Source organism: Schistocerca nitens, chromosome 8 (genome assembly GCF_023898315.1).
Source record: "Schistocerca nitens isolate TAMUIC-IGC-003100 chromosome 8, iqSchNite1.1, whole genome shotgun sequence".
NCBI classification, from domain to species: domain Eukaryota; kingdom Metazoa; phylum Arthropoda; class Insecta; order Orthoptera; family Acrididae; genus Schistocerca; species Schistocerca nitens.
Window position 1 is genome coordinate 244,171,578 of NC_064621.1, and position 20,101 is coordinate 244,191,678.

The window sequence follows — 20,101 nt, forward strand, 5'->3', positions numbered from 1 at the left end:
TAAATGCATTTGCTAATGTGAACACTTTCTGTCAACAGATCTATTAAATAATTACTTTATGATCCACATTCTTCGAAAAAGGAGCTCTTGGAATGGAAAGAACAATAAGAAGGGACTAATAACAGTAACTGCATATATAATTTTCTTTTCAAGTACTTGGTAATTTCTTTTGTAGAAATAGTTGTGGTGCACCACTTTAATGACATAGATATTAAGATGTGAACAGACATTTCCCTTATCTGCATTGTTGTCTTTAGTGTACTATTTTTTCTGCTTGAGCTTTGTCATGTTTAGGTGTAAGTTATTGCATTTGCTGCTGCTGCTTGCCAGGCATAGTGTTACTGAATTTGACATTGTATTACTCTTTTAAGCCAGTTTTACTACTGATTTATTTTTATTGTTTGCTGCACATTGCCTTATATTAGTTGTAATATTGCAATTGCTCTGCTAATTTCTATAATGCTGCTTGCTTTGCAAATCTGCATTTTTTGTCATTGCTGTTTGCATTAATTGTTTTGTGCTGCTGCATTGCCTCGTCCCTTAGTTTAGCATCTGAGCTCAGTAGATTTAAGTTAGCTGGGGTAGGCCATATAAGAGAACAAGTCGTGATGAATTGGAAGAAATGCATTGAGAAGCTACAAGAAAATGGTTTGGCCAAAAAAGTATTTTGAAAGAGGATATGAACCAAAAAAGTAGGGTTTAGGGACAACAGGTTTAGGTAGGATTTTCTTGGAAATAAATGATGAGGTAAGATAATGGAAAATAAATAATGAGGTAAGGAATGTGTGAACACATAAATACAGAAAGCATGCTTCGATTGGATTTTTTTGGGTGGAAACAAATGTTGAAATAAGACGAAAGATCTATGGAATGAAGTTTTGGGTTGGACTGCAGTACCAAATGTTACACTGAAAACAAACCCTGCCCTTTCCTGTTGTGTTAATCTGCTATGTGTTTATGTACTCTTGTGTATTAGTATTTTTCCTGTCTTTATGTGTTTAGCTAATAAGATTTATGTTGTAGAATTTTTATAGTACTAAGCTACATTCACTATGATGAGGAATACTGTTATCCTCAAATATAATTTGCATTAATAATATGTTATTTACTTTGTAAAGATGTTTAGACATTATTTATTCTGTTTTGTTGCTCACATGTGAAGGTGATGTTTCAAAAGTTCTTCTGATCTTTATGTATGTACTTATGTCATGATTCCTGTAACACTGATGTACATGTATATTTCTATTCTTTTGTAAAGCCTGTATTACTACAAATGTTATCTGTATTGTTATGTTCTTTAATGATGTATTTTGTACCTTTGTTATTGTATTCTCATGTTATAATATTGTAATTGACACCAGTTCATCAAATTAATTAACTTGTAAGCATTCATTTCACTGCACACATTTCTGTTGGTCATAGTAATGCACAATATGTGAGAAGTTGGGACTGTTAGTGTTTGCACGTGTGTTAATAATTCAGCAAGGGACTGGACAACAGCATTGCTGGTTCTAAGGACAATTCCAAAAAGTTCGTGAGTGTACAAGTGGTGGTTTATGGACTTGCTACATTTTCTGCAAGACTTCTAAGGACAATTCCAAAAAACTTTGTGAGTGCACAAGTGGTGGTTATGGACTTGCTATATTATCTGCAAGACTCTTCAATGGTAATTGTGTAGCTGCACAGTCACAGCAGATGGCTGTTGGCCATCTCTACAAGGACTACAGTAGGTCTGCATCTTTGATGACCCACCAATACCATTATTTCTACAAGGACTACAGTGGGTCTACACCTTTGCTGACTCACCAGTACCATTATTTCTACAAGGACTGCAGTGGGTCTGCACCTCTGGTGGCCCACCAATATCATACTCTCTACCAGGACTACAGTGGGTCTGCTCTGTGATGACCTACCTACCAGTATTCTTCAAAACTTCAAATGACTCTGCTGTGGGTTTGCTCTGTTGTGGCCCATTACCTGTCTGCATGTCAAGAGGCAACACTGTCTTTCCGTTGGAAGGACAACACTAATTCTTCAAGACTGCATGGAAATCCACTAGTTCCGTGTGCATTTTCTTTTACTGCTCAAACATTGAGAAAAACACTGCTATTTTACTGTGATGAACGATCAGGACTGTCTTTATGGACTGTGAGAAAATTTTAGCTTTTGACCAACATTGTATCAATAAGTGTGTGCATTTGATATACACTCCTGGAAATGGAAAAAAGAACACATTGACACCGGTGTGTCAGACCCACCATACTTGCTCCGGACACTGCGAGAGGGCTGTACAAGCAATGATCACACGCACGGCACAGCGGACACACCAGGAACCGCGGTGTTGGCCGTCGAATGGCGCTAGCTGCGCAGCATTTGTACACCGCCGCCGTCAGTGTCAGCCAGTTTGCCGTGGCATACGGAGCTCCATCGCAGTCTTTAACACTGGTAGCATGCCGCGACAGCGTGGACGTGAACCGTATGGGCAGTTGACGGACTTTGAGCGAGGGCGTATAGCGGGCATGCGGGAGGCCGGGTGGACGTACCGCCGAATTGCTCAACACGTGGGGTGTGAGGTCTCCACAGTACATCGATGTTGTCGCCAGTGGTCGGCGGAAGGTGCACGTGCCCGTCGACCTGGGACCGGACCGCAGCGACGCACGGATGCACGCCAAGACCGTAGGATCCTACGCAGTGCCGTAGGGGACCGCACCGCCACTTCCCTGCAAATTAGGGACACTGTTGCTCCTGGGGTATCGGCGAGGACCATTCGCAACCGTCTCCATGAAGCTGGGCTACGGTCCCGCACACCGTTAGGCCGTCTTCCGCTCACGCCCCAACATCGTGCAGCCCGCCTCCAGTGGTGTCGCGACAGGTGTGAATGGAGGGACGAATGGAGACGTGTCGTCTTCAGCGATGAGAGTCGCTTCTGCCTTGGTGCCAATGATGGTCGTATGCGTGTTTGGCGCCGTGCAGGTGAGCGCCACAATCAGGACTGCATACGACCGAGGCACACAGGGCCAACACCTGGCATCATGGTGTGGGGAGCGATCTCCTACACTGGCCGTACACCACTGGTGATCGTCGAGGGGACACTGAATAGTGGACGGTACATCCAAACCGTCATCGAACCCATCGTTCTACCATTCCTAGACCGGCAAGGGAACTTGCTGTTCCAACAGGACAATGCACGTCCGCATGTATCCCGTGCCACCCAACGTGCTCTAGAAGGTGTAAGTCAACTACCCTGGCCAGCAAGATCTCCGGATCTGTCCCCCATTGAGCATGTTTGGGACTGGATGAAGCGTCGTCTCACGCGGTCTGCACGTCCAGCACGAACGCTGGTCCAACTGAGGCGCCAGGTGGAAATGGCATGGCAAGCCGTACCACAGGACTACATCCAGCATCTCTACGATCGTCTCCATGGGAGAATAGCAGCCTGCATTGCTGCGAAAGGTGGATATACACTGTACTAGTGCCGACATTGTGCATGCTCTGTTGCCTGTGTCTATGTGCCTGTGGTTCTGTCAGTGTGATCATGTGATGTATCTGACCCCAGGAATGTGTCAATAAAGTTTCCCCTTCCTGGGACAATGAATTCACGGTGTTCTTATTTCAATTTCCAGGAGTGTATTTGTTATTGTAATTATGAAAAATTTTTTCAAATCTGTATTGGCCACTGCCCAAAACAATTTGTAAAATTTTTTGTGGGGAGCATGGGGGCTATGTAAGTAGGCTGTTTAGGTTTTTATATTGGTAACGCCACGTAGCGCTCTGTATGAAAATCACTGGCTGTGCTGTGTGCAGTCTCTGGCTAGTTTGCATTGTTGTCTGCCATTGTAGTGTTGGGCAGCTGGATGTTAACAACGCGTAGCGTTGCGCAGTTGGAGGTGAGCCGCCAGCAGTGGTGGATGTGGGGAGAGAAATGGCGGAGTTTTGAAATTTGTAAGACTGGATGTCATGAACTGCTATATATATTATGGCTATTAAGGTAAATACATTGTTTGTTCTCTATTAAAATCTTTCATTTGCTAACTATGCCTATCATCTCTCCGCCACACACCGTTGGGTGGCTTGTGGAGTATAAATGTAGATGTAGATGTAGTAGTTAGTGCCTTCAGTAGTTTGAATCTTTTATTTAACTGGCAGTAGTGGCGCTCGCTGTATTGCAGTAGCTTGAGTAACGAAGATTTTTGTGAGGTAAGTGATTTGTGAAAGGTATAGGTTAATGTTAGTCAGGGCCATTCTTTTGTAGGGATTTTCGAAAGTCAGATTGCGTTGCGCTAAAAAATATTGTGTGTCAGTTTACGCACAGTCTTGTATAATTGTTCAAAGGGGACGTTTCAGGTGTATATTTTTATCATGTAGAAAACAGTACACAAAAAGTTACGTCTTACACATTGACTGTTACAGCGTTAAAGAGTTGTCTAACTACAGTGACTAGTAGTTGCTGAAGTCTTCCAACTCGTCCGGCGCAGTTAACAGGCAAAGAAAAAGTGCTCGTGGTAGATAAGATAATTGGCAGTAAAAAGTATCAAAAAGAATAGGTAACAAACGTATAGAATTGAAGAAATTTAAATATTAGTCAAGTTTGTATATATACGTTTTAATTAGCATTAAGCATCTACACCAGCGTCAAATTCAGTCCCAGGATCAAATTTTCAACAGGCAGTCGAGTGTTTGCTGCAATGAAGCGACGGCTGGTTCAGACTGTGTGGCATAACAGACATTAAAACTGACTCTCTCGAGTGCATAACTTCAAGCAGTTATTTGAGAACCCCTAAAAATCACAAAAGAAGCTTCAGGCAAGTGATAGACACCGCAGACTCTACATTATGTTGTACCAGGACTGAGAATTCGTTCAGAAAAGTATTTGTCTAGTGTTGTCTTTCTTATGTGAGATGCTGCTGAATCTGATGCCGCGGGAGCGACGACCGTGGCTCGATCTGATGCGCGTCGTGAGGCGTACTTAGCAAGACAGTCCTCGTCCACTGCACTTGTCATATCCGACACAAAATGTCATACCGGCGACTCCAGGCGCAGTTTATTCCGAGGGAAGTGGTCCAGTTACGAATCTTTCCATCCACGGCGCAGCGTCAAGATTCCGCCGACGAACACCATTATCAAGCCGATGCCTGCCATGCCAAAGAAAAGACCCATACCGAGCGCAGACGCATTCTTAATAAACTTTGCCAGCATGGCTAAATCTTCTGTTAGTACTGCCTTCTGATTAAACCAGAAAGCCGGAAAATAAATTCTTCCGGGCAGCTTTTCGTAGAACCTGTGGACAAACAGAACTGATAAAAAACAGAACGAAAATGTAATTAGTAAAATACACTCCTCTGCTGAATACATAGTTTCACAGCGCTAGCTGTACGTTTGGAAACCCGCAGTATGAGCCAATTCGTTATGAAGCCCGACACCATTATTTTAAGTGCTAAGCATTATTTGATTAAAAAGTATCGCAGGGGCTAAATTAGAGAGAATAAAAAAAAAAAGCTCGAAATTTCACTGAAGGTCCATTAATCACTAATAACGGTGCAACCAAAAGATAAGAGAAAAATAAAATTTTCTCCTTGTGGAATTCGTATTTGTATCAAATATTTACTCTCGACATAAAATTGTTACTGCTTTACCCTATACTAAATACTCGTAAGAGGAACGACAAAATGCTCATTTAATACCAGACCTGCGAGGGTGGTTTGATAGGTCTGGTAAATTTCCACGAAAGAATGTAATATTTTTGTTGCACCTTTGTGGTTGGTAAGCTTGATTATTCCAAGGATCGTATAAAGAATTTCAGCAATTTGCAGCGTACAATTCATTATTGACAGCCCTTTGAATTGGTCAGTGAATCGATTGCGATTCAAGATGAAGAAAAAAGTGTTTTGTGCTGTGATTAAACATTTGTATTTGAAGTTTTGGACTGCGGCACAAATCAAAACTGAGCTGGACGGAGTTCGCGCGGACTCTGCACCATCACTGAAAACCGTTTACTTTTGGATTAGCGGTAACAGTGGGGAAAGTGCATGAATTGGTCTTTCAGTTAGTTCCTCATCCATCCTATTCACCAGACTTAGCCCCAAGTAACTTCTTCCTGTTCCCTGACTTGAAACTTTGGCTTGCTGGGAACAAATTTTCATCAAATGATGAGGTGATAGTTGCGGTCAACTAATATTTTGCAGGCTTTGACAGAATCTATTTTTCCAAAGGGATGAAAAAGTGTGTATCTCTCAAAGGAGACAATTTCGAGAAGTAGGGTGAGTTCTGAAATTTTCCCGGCGTATTTCTTCTTCTAATAATTTCCGGGTATGCAGCCGGATCCCGTCGACATTCTGCCATGATATTTCGGCCCAGAGACGTCCGGCCATCATCAGGTGAGTACACAACTACTGAAGAGCCCAGGTGCAGTCGCGGTATGTATGCCGAATCTCGCGACTGCACCTGGGCTCTTCAGTAGTTGTGTACTCACCTGATGATGGCCGGACGTCTCTGGGCCGAAATATCATGGCAGAATGTCGACGGGATCCGGCTGCATACCCGGAAATTATTAGAAGTAGGGTGAGTTGTTTACGAAACAAATATTTTTCTTGCTTTTTTATCAGACTTATCAAACCACCCTGGTAAATTTTATGGTGTCGTACAATATTTCCGATAAACTTCTCCTTGGCTGAGCTTGCGATCTGGAAACTATTGAATATTATCTTGAAAACCGAACGCAGGTGGTATCAGTCCACGGAGCAATCGCCCAAGAACAAAAATTGGAGCATGGTGTATCTCAGGGATCTGACATAGGGCTTCTCCTGTGTCGTATTTATCTCAGTGATACAGGCTGTAACGATCACGTGTTACAGTTTGCAGGTGACATCACTCTTTTTGCCAAAGAAAAAACTTCACCACAAACTCTGCAAGCAACAGATGTGCTCTTTGAAAACGTCAAAGAGTAGTTCGTCAAAAATAAAATCAAGACGAACGAAGCAAAAACACATCATCTGATATACAGCCTCCGCACCGTTAGATGCCAGGATAATGTGGAGGCTTCCAAACTGCTGGGCTTCCCCCCTGACAGCAAACTATCATTGAATGTGCATACAGTGTACGTTCGTTCCAATCTCTCCCGTATACTGTACTTTTTGAGGACACTACAGGGTGTAGTAACTGACCAGTACCTAATAGTGCATTGTGAATTACTTCATAGCCACATTAATTAATTATGTGCTGCTGATATGGGGACACTCTTCAGGTTGCAAGAACGTATTGATGCTGCCTTCAGGAAGACTGGAACACTGCAAGCTAATATTCACCCATTTAGGAATAATGACTATTTTCAAGAAATATGTATTTTTGTGCCTCATCGGTGTAAAAGAAAACCAAGGAGATTTTAGCATGAGGCAAGAAATACATAATTGTAACACAAGAAACAAGAGGAACTTTGAAGTATCAAACTGTCGATTGTGTGAAACACAATGTTCTTTTCATCTGTTATATATATCGTTACCGTGAACAATTTTCTTCGTACACTATATGAAAAACTGTAAAAAGTCTTATGTACGTAGTTTTGACGCAGTCCATCCTGTCAAGACTGGTAAACGACGCAGCTCTAGTAATAAAGTAATATGACTATTGCTGTTTTTTGCGTCAACTTCCAAACATCGGCTCGAGCAACTGCTGCTGCTGCATCGGTCTCATCGGATTAGGGAAGGATGGGGAAGGAAGTCGGCCGTGCCCTTTCAAACGAACCATCCCATAATTTGCCTGGAGCGATTTAGGGAAATCACGGAAAACCTAAATCAGGATGGCCGGACGCGGGATTGAACTGTCGTCCTCCCGAATGCGAGTCCAGTGTCTAACCACTGCGCCACCTCGCTCGGTACCCGAGCAACAGCTCATCAAATGTTTCGTTAACATTTAGACTCAAAATGATTATTTCCGTTGCATAAATTGATGCTACCAAGGACTAGACAGAATTACCATAGAGACAGTTTCATTATCTGTGAGCAGTTTTGAATATACAAGGGTCACTCCAAAAGAAATGCACTCTATTTTTGTAAAAATACAGTTTTCATTCTGCAAATGGTTCAAGTGGCTCTGAGCACTATGGGACTTAACTACTGTGGTCATCAGTCCCCTAGAACTTAGAACTACTTAAACCTAACTAACCTAAGGACATCACACACATCCATGCCCGAGGCAGGATTCGAACCTGCGACCGTACCGTCGCGCGGTTCCAGACTGAAGCGCCTAGAACCACTCAGCCACTCCGGCCAGCTTCATACTGCTTGTGTGAAAGTTTTACAGAGTGCAGATACATCCTTCCCGCTTGTTTTAAAACTTAGTTCAACCTGTTACCGTGAGTGGCGCCGTCACAGCATGTCTTCAAGTTGGCTGCTACATTTGACGATCGTCAGAAGCAACGTGCTGTCATAGAATTCCTGTGCTGTGAAAACGAGACAGTGGAAAACATCCACAAGAGGTTGAAAAAGGTGTATGGAGATGCTGCTGTCGATCATTTAGTCGGTGGGCAAGCAGGTTACGTGATGAAAGCGGGCACGGCAGTATTGAGGACTGTCCTCGCAGCGGCAGGCCTCGTACTGCACATACTCCAGACAATGTGCAGAGAGTTAACGAGTTGGTGACTGCTGACAGACGCATCACAGTGAACGAATTGTCACGCTACGTTGGAATAGGGGAAGGAAGTGTTTGCAGAGTACTGAAAGTGTTGACGTTAAAACAGGTTTGTGCCAGGTGGGTTCCCAGGACGTTGACAGTGGCTCACAAAGAAACAAGAAAAACGGTATGCAGCGAACTTTTGGAACAGTACGAGAATGGTAGAGATGAATTTCTTGGAAGAATTGTGACAGGTGATGAAACATGGCTCCATCATTTTTCACCAGAGACGAAGAGGCAATCAATGAAGTGGCATGATACAAATTCACCGAAGAAAAAAAATTTAAAACCACACCTTCTGCTGGAAAAGTTATGGCTACGGTGTTTTACGATTCCGAAGGACTCCTGCTTGGGGACATCATGCCAAGTGCAACCACCAAAAATTCTAAAGCATTTGACGACACTGAAGAAACTTCAAGCACGACTGAGTCGTGTTCGACCACATCGGCAAAAGCAGGATGTTTTGCTGTTGCACGACAATGCACGGCCACATGTCAGTCAAAAAACCATGGAAGCGATCACAAAATTCGGATGGACAACACTGAAACACCCGTCTTACAATCCTGACCTGGCTCCATGTGACTATCATCTCTTTGGGAAACTGAAAGACTCTCTTCGTGGAACAAAGTTTGAAGATGATGACTCCCTTGCGCACGCTGCCAAACAGTGGCTCCAACAGGTTAGTCCAGAATTTTACCGTGCGGGTGTACAGGCGCTGGTTCCAAGAAGGCGGAAGGCAGTTGAGAGGGGTGGAAATAATGTGGAAAAATGACAATATTGTTCCTAAAGGATGTATCTACACACTGTAAAACTTGCAAACATATCGAATAAAAGACGTTTTTTTTAAAAAAAATAGTGTGCATTTCTTTTGGCGTGACCCTCGTATAAGGGGTTTTGGAGTAAAACGTTTTACAGAGGTGGCAGATTTTAAACACACTGTACAATCATTATCGCTTCGCGACATGCTTTGCGTTTTCCGGAGGACGCCACATGATGGCACCGGGTTTTGAACCTCATCTTCTTCTCATCATCATCAGACAACTCCAACATAACAGTACACTATACACCCATCCATTAAACTCTCCTGCACTCCACAAAGACACACACGGCACAATCATCACATATCTGCAACGAAAGGGGACAATGTGAGCTGAGAAAGAACGCTCTTGCCGCTATGCTCCTGAACCCACTCCACTGAATAGCCGAGCCAGCAATGCAGTTTTTACATTTTTTTACCGTAAGAATTTTCATTGTTGCCAACTCACCAAAAAAAAGAGCTTGTAATACGGTGCGTTCGGCAAGTCGCTGTGTACTGGGACACGAACATGGTGGTCTATCTGAAGTTTAAGGTGAGATTATCTCGAAAACTATACATCGGGTAAAAATAATGGGTAAGACAGATTCGTAAGCTCAAAGGGGGACATCAAATGATACTACAGGTGACACCCAGCCCCCGCCCCCTTGGGTGGGGCGGGGGGCAATTTTTAAATCTTAAATGGAAACACCCATTTTTATCGCAGATTCGGATTCTCCATAAAAAAGTAGTCAAGTTTTGTCTGAAACGTAGTTTTAAACCATTGACAGATGGCGATGAAATCGAGAAAAAAGTAAAATTGGGGAACAACTCTGATTTATTTAGAATTATCAAAGAAAGACATATCAAATCGACAAAAATGTGCACCAATTCTTTCGTTACGCCAAATTAAGCTATTTTTGTACAGAATGTACTGTATCCTACTTTTAGCGTTACCGAGGAACAACGACATGGACGTAGTAGAATGATGTTCCCATGGGGTGCTTCATTAGTGTGAGTCCCCCTGCCTCTCGCATGTTGGGGTGCTTCATTAGTGTGAGTCGCCTTGCCTCTCACATGTTGGGGTGCTTAGTTAATGAAATTAGCCACGAAGAAATTGTTCAAAATTATCCCCATTTGCTTCAGTGCATGAAGTCAAACGTCTGCGAAAGTTGTCCACAGTTTTGAGCAGCACTTCCCGTGGTATGGCTGCACACGCTCTTCGAATGCGTTGCTCCATATCGTTTCGGGTTGTGAGCTGTCTTTCATAAACAATATTTTTTAAATAACCCCCTCAAGAAAAAGTCAGGAGATGTTAGGTCTGGTGAACGTGGAGGCCACTGAATTGGTCCTCCGAGTCATATCCACCGACCAGGGCACCGTAAATTTAAAACGTTCCGCACATTTTTAGCGTAATGGGGAGCTGCTGCATACAGTTGGAACCACATTCGTCGCATAGTTTCTAAATCAACATCTTCCATTAGCTCAAGCAAATCATCGCGGAGAAGTTGTAAATAAGATTCCCCAGTAACATTTCGGTCAAAAAATACGGTCCTATCAAGTAACCGTTTAAAATTCGACACCAGCCCATTAACGACCATTTGTGTTGATTTTCAACGGGTCTGTGCCAGTATGGATTGACAGTGGACCAATAATGACAATCATGACGATTTAATTCGCCATTGATTTTGAAAGTGGCTTCATCGGTGAACATAATGTATCTAAAAAAAGTCATTGTCACCTCTTATCATTTCCAAGGTCCATTGGCAGAAATGCACGCTTATTTGCATATCTTTCGGCGTTAATGCCCGTGTCAGTGTGATATGATACGCATGATATTTATGTGCCTTAAAAATCCTCAAAACAGTTGATTTCGGTATTTCAGTTTGTCTGTGAATCGCATGACTACTGATTTCGGGATCCAGTTGAACACAGGCGAGAACGGTAAGGGCACGATCGTCATTTTCATTGTATTCGCGATGACGAGGGGGCGGTGCATATAGTCATTTCGAGCTCGTTGAGTGCAATTTCGAATAATGTTTTCGCTTGGATGTCGTCTGTTTGGGAAACGATCTGCATACAATTGAGGAGCTGCAGCGTAATTGTTATGGCATTCACCTAAAATTAACATCATATCTACAATCTATGTACAAGGATAGTGAGCCATGTTTCGCTAAAGAATAATTTACTTTCGTCAGTTGATGTTTACAGTTCACAATCTGAAAGTGAAGTGCCGTCTGATCGCATTACACTGGCCTTTATACTGAGCCATAGTTCGCAGTTTGGCCACGGTAGCGCCAAAGTCGGGTGAGTAATGCAATTGTGAAGAGTTCCCTAATGATATTTTAATACCATTCCGCTTCCCTCCATTAAACACTGTGGCAGGTAGGATACGTTTAGTAAAAAAAAAATAGCTTAATTTGGCGTAATGAAAGAATTGGTGCACATTTTGTATCGATCTGATGCGTCCTTCTCCAATCATTCTAAATAAATCAGAGTCCTTCCGCAATGTTAATTTTTCTCAATTTCAACGCCATCTGTCAATGGTTTAAAAAAATTTTCAGACAAAACTTGATTACTTTTTATGGAGAATCCGAATCTGCAATAAAAAAATGGATGTTCCCATTTAAGATTTAAAAGTTATCCCCCGCCCCACCCAAGGGGGCGGGGGCTGGGGGTTACGTGTTAGTATCATTTGATGTCCCCCTTTCAGCTTATGAACTTGTCTTACCCACTATTTTTACCCGATGTATAGTTTTCGAGATAATCTCATCCGAAACTTCAGATGGACCACGCTGTAGATTACATCGGAAATTCGAAACCAAGTTTGCAGACCTGTTTTTTCATAGAAGCGAGATTGCCTAAGGGCGAAGCACATGAGAGACGGATCACAGCGATCCGTCGCATGCGATCGCATCGTAGACCGCTCGTGTGAGCGCAAATGGCAGCGATCGGTCGCTGATCGCTGATGGCAGGGAAATCCCAAGCAATCTGATGAATCGCATGTGAAGTGTGGCAGTATGCATGCGTGGCTGCAACTCGCCTTTCTAGTTACCAGTAAGCGTGCTTGTGTGGTTTTGTTTCGTTTCACTTTGCGCATGCAGTGTAAGAACCTTGCGTTAGAATTTACAATTATTCAGGGACCATGAACCACTATGAGAAGTGAAGGTGAGACCAGAGTTGCCGTTTATATTATTATTTTGCAGGGATTTGCATTTTGAAACTTTTTCTGTAGAATTAGAATTGATGGGAAGTTTATAGTAATATTCACGGTACCACGGAGTACATCTGATAACTTGGGTTATTTATGAAACAATCACACGCATTATTAAAGTTCTTAACTCCTAAACAAATGACGTGTCATAATGTTAAGTGTATGTTTTAATTTAAATGTTCAGGACAAATCTATTATATAGTTATACTCAAACTGACCTTTATCTCATGTAATGAAACTTTCATTCAAACACTTCGTAAAGAAAGTTATGGTAATCGGCAGTACTGATATCGAAAACTTTCTAGACGCGTTAAGACTGCAAGTACTTAAAGTACTGTACTTGCAGTTAAACGATAGGACTAAAGAATCAAAAATGAATTGAGAACTAAAAAACGAAAAAACACCTTGTTTTAGGACACTGGAATGATGAAAGGAACCCACTTAACGTCAGTGGATAAAGTAATATATTGTATTAAGTAACATACGGTCCGCAAGGAAAGCATTTCAAAACAAGTTACTACATTACAGTGCCCATTTTTTTGAAATTTGTTATTTGCATGTATTCGTGGGAATATGGAGATCTATTGCAGCTGCTGCTAAACATAGCAGTCCATTTTCGTAGTGGAGCTTAGCTTCTCGACACAGTGACGTTCGTAATAAGGGCTGAGATTCCTTGGCAAATGGTATGCTACGGAAAGCCGCGATTAGTAACCCAAATGTGCGGTCCTTTAATTGGTTGAGTAACATGAACTGTTTGGATCAGCTGATGAAAGCTATTGAATACGATGTGCATCGTTCAGATGTCAAATTTTTTTAAAATTATGGTGCTTTCAAATGAGGAACGTATTATTTTGTTGAACATGTGTTTCGATAAAGTGATAGATAGATGGATTAACTGCAGGAGGAATTTGCTGAAAAATTCCCGGGAAAGCCATAACTCAGCGCAATGCGATTCGTCGACTAATTAAGAAATTTCGATGGGTAGGTTCAGTGTTAGATGTCGAACGAACTGGAAGACCATCTAAACCAAACTAGTAGAAGTTGCTGGAGATTTATGACTCTTTGGAGCAGAGTACAGCAAAATCATTGCGCAAGTTGCCACAAGAACAAGATATCGGGATTGTAACCATGCATGATGTATTAGGCAAACGCTGAAATTGTTGCCATATGAAGCGACAGTAGTGCAAGAATTGGAAGATGCGGGTCATGAAAAGTGAATCCCGTACTGCAAATGGTTTACATCTCTTTCTTAAGAGTAATATCACTGTTCTACTTGACGTCACCTTCTATATAGACGAGGACTGGTTCCACCTATCTGATCATGTTAACACACAATACACACGATTATGGTCAACCGAGAATCCTAGAGCAGTCCTTGAAACACTACTGCACGATCTGAGAACTGGTATGTGGGAAGCAATATCAACATAGCGCATTACATTGCTTTTAATGTCACCGAAGGTTGTTTTGACTTTCCTGTATGCTGAGTCAGTCCTACCGACAATAATTTCTCTTTAGATTTCTTCACATTTGTCATGCAGCCATTTCGTCCTAGCTTTCCTGCACTTCCTCTTTATTCCATTCCTCAGCGACTTGTATTTCTGTATTCCTGAGCCTCCCGGAAAAATATTTCTTCTGTTATCCATGGTTTCTTCGCAGTTACCTTCTTTGTACCTATGTTTTCCTTCCCAACTTCTGTTATCGCCCTTTTTTAGGGCTATTACTTATTGCTCTGCCTATACTCTTAGAGAACTTCAAGGGTATCTCGTCATTCCTTAGTACTTCCGCATCCCACTTCATTGCGTATTGATCCTTCCTGACCAATCTCTTAAACTCCAGCCTCCTCTTCATCATTACTGCATTGCTATCTGAGTCTATATCCGGTTCTGGGTGCGCCATATAATCCAATATCTGATTTCGCAATCTCTGTCTGACCATGAAGTAATCTAACTAAAATCTTCCCGTTTCACCCGGCCTTTACTAAGTGTACCTCCTCCTCTTGTGATTCTTGAACAGAGTATTCGATATTACTCAGCTGGTATTTATCTTTTCTCATTCTTGCCCAAAGCCCATATTCTCATACAACCTTTTCTTCTACTCCTTCCCCTACAAATGTATTCTATACCCCCAGAACTATTAGATTTTCGTCTTCCTTTAGGTACTGTATTACCCTTTGAATATCCTCATATGCTTTCCCTATCTCATCATCTTCAGCTTGCTCCTCCTGGATATCCGAAAGGGGGACTATTCCTGAATCTTTTGCCAATAGAGAGGTCATCATGACACTTTTTCAATTACAGGCCGCATGTTCTGAAGATAGACATTATGCGTCTGTTATGCAGTGGTTTCCATTGCCTTCTGCATCCTCATGTCGTTGACCATTACTGATTCTTCCGTCTTTAGGGGCAGTTTCTTACCCCAAGAACAAGAGAGTGCCCTGTACCTCTGTCCGCTCCCCCACCCTCTTTGACAAGGCCATTGGGAGAATGAGACTGAATTCTTAGGCCAGAAATCTTCGGCCGACATGTTGATTATTACTCAAAATTTAAGCGGTGGCGGATTTCGAACCCGGGACTAAGGGGAGCGGTACACCTCTCGATTGTATCCCATAATGTTTCGATGCTATAAATGTGATGCGATCTATGTGTCCAAATAATTAGTCGAATTGTCCAGAAAGTTCTTGAAACCAATCACGAACTACTGTGGACCGGTGACATGGCGCATTGCCACCCATAAAAATTCCATCGTTGTTTGGGCACATGAAGTCCATGAATGGCTCCACGTGGTCTCCAAGTAGCCAAACATAACGACTTCCACTCAATGACCGGTTCAGTTGGATCAGACGGCCAGGTCCGTTCCATGCAAACACTGCCCACACCATTATGAAGACACTACCAGATTGCATGGTGCCTTGTTGACAATTAGGGTCTATCGCTTCGTTAGGCTCTGCACCACACTCGAAGCCTGCCATCAGCTCTCAGCAATTGCAATCGGGACTCGTCTAACCAGACCACTGTTTTCCAGTCGTTTAGAGTCCAACCGATTGGTCACGAGCCCAGCAGAAGCGTTGTTTGTTAGCACTGACAACTCTACACAAACGCCGCTGCCTCCAGTAGTTAAATGAAGGCAGTCGCAACTGCGTTGTCCGTGGTGAGAGGTAAAGCCTGAAATCTTGATATTCTCAGCACACTCCTGATGCTGTGGATCTCGGAATACTGAATTTCCTAACGATTGCGGAATGCCCCATGCGTCTAGCTCCAACTACCATTCCATGTTAAAAATCTGCTAATTCCCATCGTACGCCCATAATCACGTCGGAAATCTCTTCACAAGAACCACGAGAGAAAAAAATGACAGCTCCACCAATGCACTGCCTTTTTATACCTTGTGTAAGGGATATTACTGCCATCTGTATATGTGTAAAACGCTATCCCGTAATTTTTGTCGCTCACCTGAAGATGAGAGGCATGTAGGCAATTGAAATATTGGATAGTATTAAAAAAAGCTGGTGGGTGTCTCATGAGTGACGACTCATCAGAAGACTGAGATACTCTCTTTGGCGCTCTAGTCTTCTGTTTTGTATCAGTACAACTTTCCCTCCTGTCAGGATTGTGTCGTCCGACTCAGAAAAACAGTTACTTTCCTGTTAGTGAATATACACTGCCTGACAAAAAGTAAAGGGGCCGGCCGGAGTGGCCGTGCGGTTCTAGGCGCTACAGTCTGGAACCGAGCGATCGCTACGGTCGCAGGTTCGAATCCTGCCTCGGTCATGGATGTGTGTGATGTCCTTAGGTTAGTTAGATTTAATTAGTTCTAAGTTCTAGGCGACTGATGACCTCAGAAGTTAAGTCGCATAGTGCTCGGAGCCATTTGAACCAAAGTAAAGGGGGAGGAGGAAAGGAAACTTCACGAGTTAAGAGGATATGTGATGTGATTTCAGTGACTAAAAGATGTACACTACTGGCCATTAAAATTGTTACACCAAGAAGAAATGCAGATGATAAACGGGTATTCATTGGATAAATATATTATACTAGAACTGACATGTGATTACATTTTCACACAATTTGGGTGCGTAGATCCTGCGAAATCAGTACCCAGAACAACCACCTCTGGCCGTAATAACGGCCTTGATACGCCTGGGTATTGCGTCAAACAGAGCTTGGATGGCGTGTACAGGTACAGCTGCCCATGCAGCTTCAACACGATGCCACAGTTCATCAAGAGTAGTGACTGGCGTATTGTGACGAGCCAGTTGCTCGGCCACCATTGACCAGTCGTTTTCAGTTGGTGAGAGATCTGGAGAATGTGCTGGCCAGGGCAGCAGTCGAACATTTTCTGTATCCAGAAAGGCCCCTACAGGACCTGCAACATGCGGTCGTGAATTATGCTGCTGAAATGTAGGGTTTCGCAGGGATCGAATGAGGGTAGAGCCACGGGCGTAACACATCTGAAATGTAAGGTCCACTGTTCAAAGTGCCGTCTGTGCGAACAAGAGGTGACCGAGACGTGTAACCAATGACACCCCATACCATCACGCCCGGTGATACGTCAGTATGGCGATGACGAATACACGCTTAAAATGTGCGTTCAGCGCGATGTCGCCAAACAGGGATGCGACCATCATGATGCTGTAAACAGAACCTGGATTCATCCGAAAAAATGAAGTTTTGCCATTCGTGCACCCAGGTTCGTCGTTGAGTACAGCATCGCAGGTGCTCCTGTCTGTGATGCAGCGTCAAGGGTAACCGCAGCCATGATCTCCGAACTGATAGCCGTTGCTGCTGCAAATGTCGTCGAACTGTTCCTGCAGGTGGTTGTTGTCTTGCAAATGTCCCCATCTGTCGACTCAGGGATCGAGACGTGGCTGCACGATCCGTCACAGCTTTGCGGATAAGATGCCTGTCATCTCGACTGCTAGTGATACGAGGCCGCTGGAATCCAGCACGGCGTTCCGTATTACCCTGCTGAACCCACCGATTCCATAGTCTGCTACCAGTCATTGGATCTCGACCAACGCGAGCAGCAATGTCGCGATACGATAAACCGCAATCGCGATAGTCTACAATCCGACCTTTATCAAAGTCGGAAACGTGATGGTACGCATTTCTCCTCCTTACACGAGGCATCACAACAACTTTTCACCAGGCAACGCCGGTCAATTGCTGTTTGTATATGAGAAATCGGTTGGAAACTTTCCTCATATCAGCACGTTGTAGGTGTCGCCACCGGCGCCATCTTGTGTGAATGCTCTGAAAAGCTAATCATTTGCATATCACAGCATCGTCTTCCTGTGGGTTAAATTTCACATCTGTAGCACGTCATCTTCGTGATGTAGCAATTTTAATGGCCAGTAGTGTATTTTACAAAGAACTTGGCAGTACGAGCCTACTTATGAATTTTACGTTGCACCCTGCACTGCTTCGGTTGGGAAGGGTGTCATAAAGCAGTTGCATCCTGTCCTGAGGCAAGACAGCTCACAACTGACACTGAGAAGGATATGACGTCAGAGGTGGTCCCACAACTATTCTGTCGTGGCCAGGTCTGGGGATCTTGTTGGCCACGAGAGTATTTCAGCATCACGCACACAGTTCAGAGACATGTCACGCGTGGATGAGCATTGTCGTGTTTCAAAACGGCACCACAGCTCTGTCGCATCAGAGGTAGCACGTGAGGACGCAAATATCCGGGACGTACAGCTGTGCCGTCAGAGGTCCTGAGTCACCGCGGATCGTGACCTGACGCCGTATCAGATGGGTTCCCGCACAGTGCCGCCAGCAGGAACACCGGTGTGCCTCCCCAAAATATCGGAACCCTGGAACTCTCCCCAAGTCGTCGTCACATTCGCTAATGATGGTCATCTAGGGCAGTGCTGAACACAATACGACGCCATTGAACAGCAGTTCGTGTTTTCCGGTCGCGGCACCACTCCAAACGTAGCCGTTTTGTTCTGGTATTAATATCTGTTTTGCTCTGGTATTAACGGCAGCTTTCGCGTGAGGCGATAATTCCTCAGTCCGGCTGATGCTAGGCTTCAGGATGACGCAGAATGTTGCAGACACTCAGTTACTTGTTCTCGGATGGCAGGGTCAGATGTGACGTGCTCGGTACAAAATACTGCGACGCTTCATTGTGGTGCTCAGACGTGGCCGAGCGGAACCTGGATAATGAGTATGTGTGTCCTCGCGCTCCCATGCAAACCAGCATCGGGATACTGTCAGATCCGAATGCCCCATTAATCTGGGTATGGCGCGATTCGACCAGCCAACCAAATGGATACCCGCAATGCGGCCCCCTTGAAACTCCGTCAAGTGCTGATAACGCCGACTCACGCGAGAATGCGGCAACTCCTCCACAGTGATCGCTCAACATCTGAGGCCGTTCACGCCCTTTATATATATCCTATCACATCTTCTAGCACTCCGGTGGCCATCTACCTATCACAGAAAATTGTAGCTCTGATCATTTACAGCCAACGGCCTTCATGCAGTGGTACCTGTGTTTCCGTCAGATCACCGAAGTTAAGCGTTGTCAGGCTTGGCTAACACTTGAATGGGTGACCATTCGGATCTGCCCAGTGCTGTTGGCAAGCTGGGTACACTTAGCCCTTGTGAAGTCAATTGAGGAGCTACCTGAATGAGAAGCAGCCTCTCTGGTCACGAAAGCTGACAGCGGATGGGAGAGTGCTGTGCTGACCACATGCCCCCCGAAATTCGCACCCAGTGACGCCTCTATGCTGAGGATGACACGACTGTCGGTCAGTACTGTTGGACCTCTGAGCCCTGTTCGGACGGAGTTATTCATTTGCAATCCTGCCAATAGTGCGTGGCTGTACATTATATATACAGGGTGGTCCATTGATAGTGACCGGGCCAAATATCTCATGAAATAAGCGTCAAACGAAAAAACTACAAAAAACGAAACTTGTCTAGCTTGAAGGGGGAAACCAGATGGTGCTATGATTGGCCCGCAAGATGGCGCTGCCATAGGTCGAATGGATATCAACTGCGTTTTTTAAAATAGGAACCCCCCATTTTTTATTACATATTCGTGTAGTACGTAAAGAAATATGAATGTTTTAGTTGGACCACTTTTTTCGCTTTGTGATAGATGGCGCTGTAATAGTCAGAAACATATGGCTCACAATTTTAGACGAACAGTTGGTAACAGGTAGGTTTTATAAATTAAAATACAGAACGTGGGTACGTTTGAACATTTTATTTCGGTTGTTCCAATGTGATACATGTACCTTTGTGAACTTATCATTTCTGAGAACGCATGCTGTTACAGTATAATTACCTGTAAATACCACATTAATGCAATAAATGCTCAAAATGGTGTCCATCAACCTCAATGCATTTGGCAATACGTGTAACGACATTCCTCTCTACAGCGAATAGTTCGCCTTCCGTAATGTTTGCACATGCATT

The 20,101-nt window shown here is 43.7% G+C and overlaps 1 protein-coding gene across 3 annotated transcripts in view; it reads right to left on the reverse strand.

Moving 5' to 3' along the window:
• Window positions 1-4,582: 4,582 nt before the first annotated feature.
• Window positions 4,583-20,101, reverse strand: part of LOC126198924 (protein croquemort-like) — a 103,498-nt gene continuing 87,979 nt past the window's right edge. For 2 of the 3 annotated variants that reach the window (XM_049935560.1, XM_049935558.1), the window contains exon 9: window positions 4,583-5,278. In XM_049935560.1, coding sequence (XP_049791517.1) covers window positions 5,065-5,278 — 214 coding nt within the window. In that variant the 3' untranslated portion in view covers window positions 4,583-5,064. The remainder of the gene's footprint in view (window positions 5,279-20,101) is intronic. The other variant, XM_049935561.1, reaches the window with a different exon arrangement.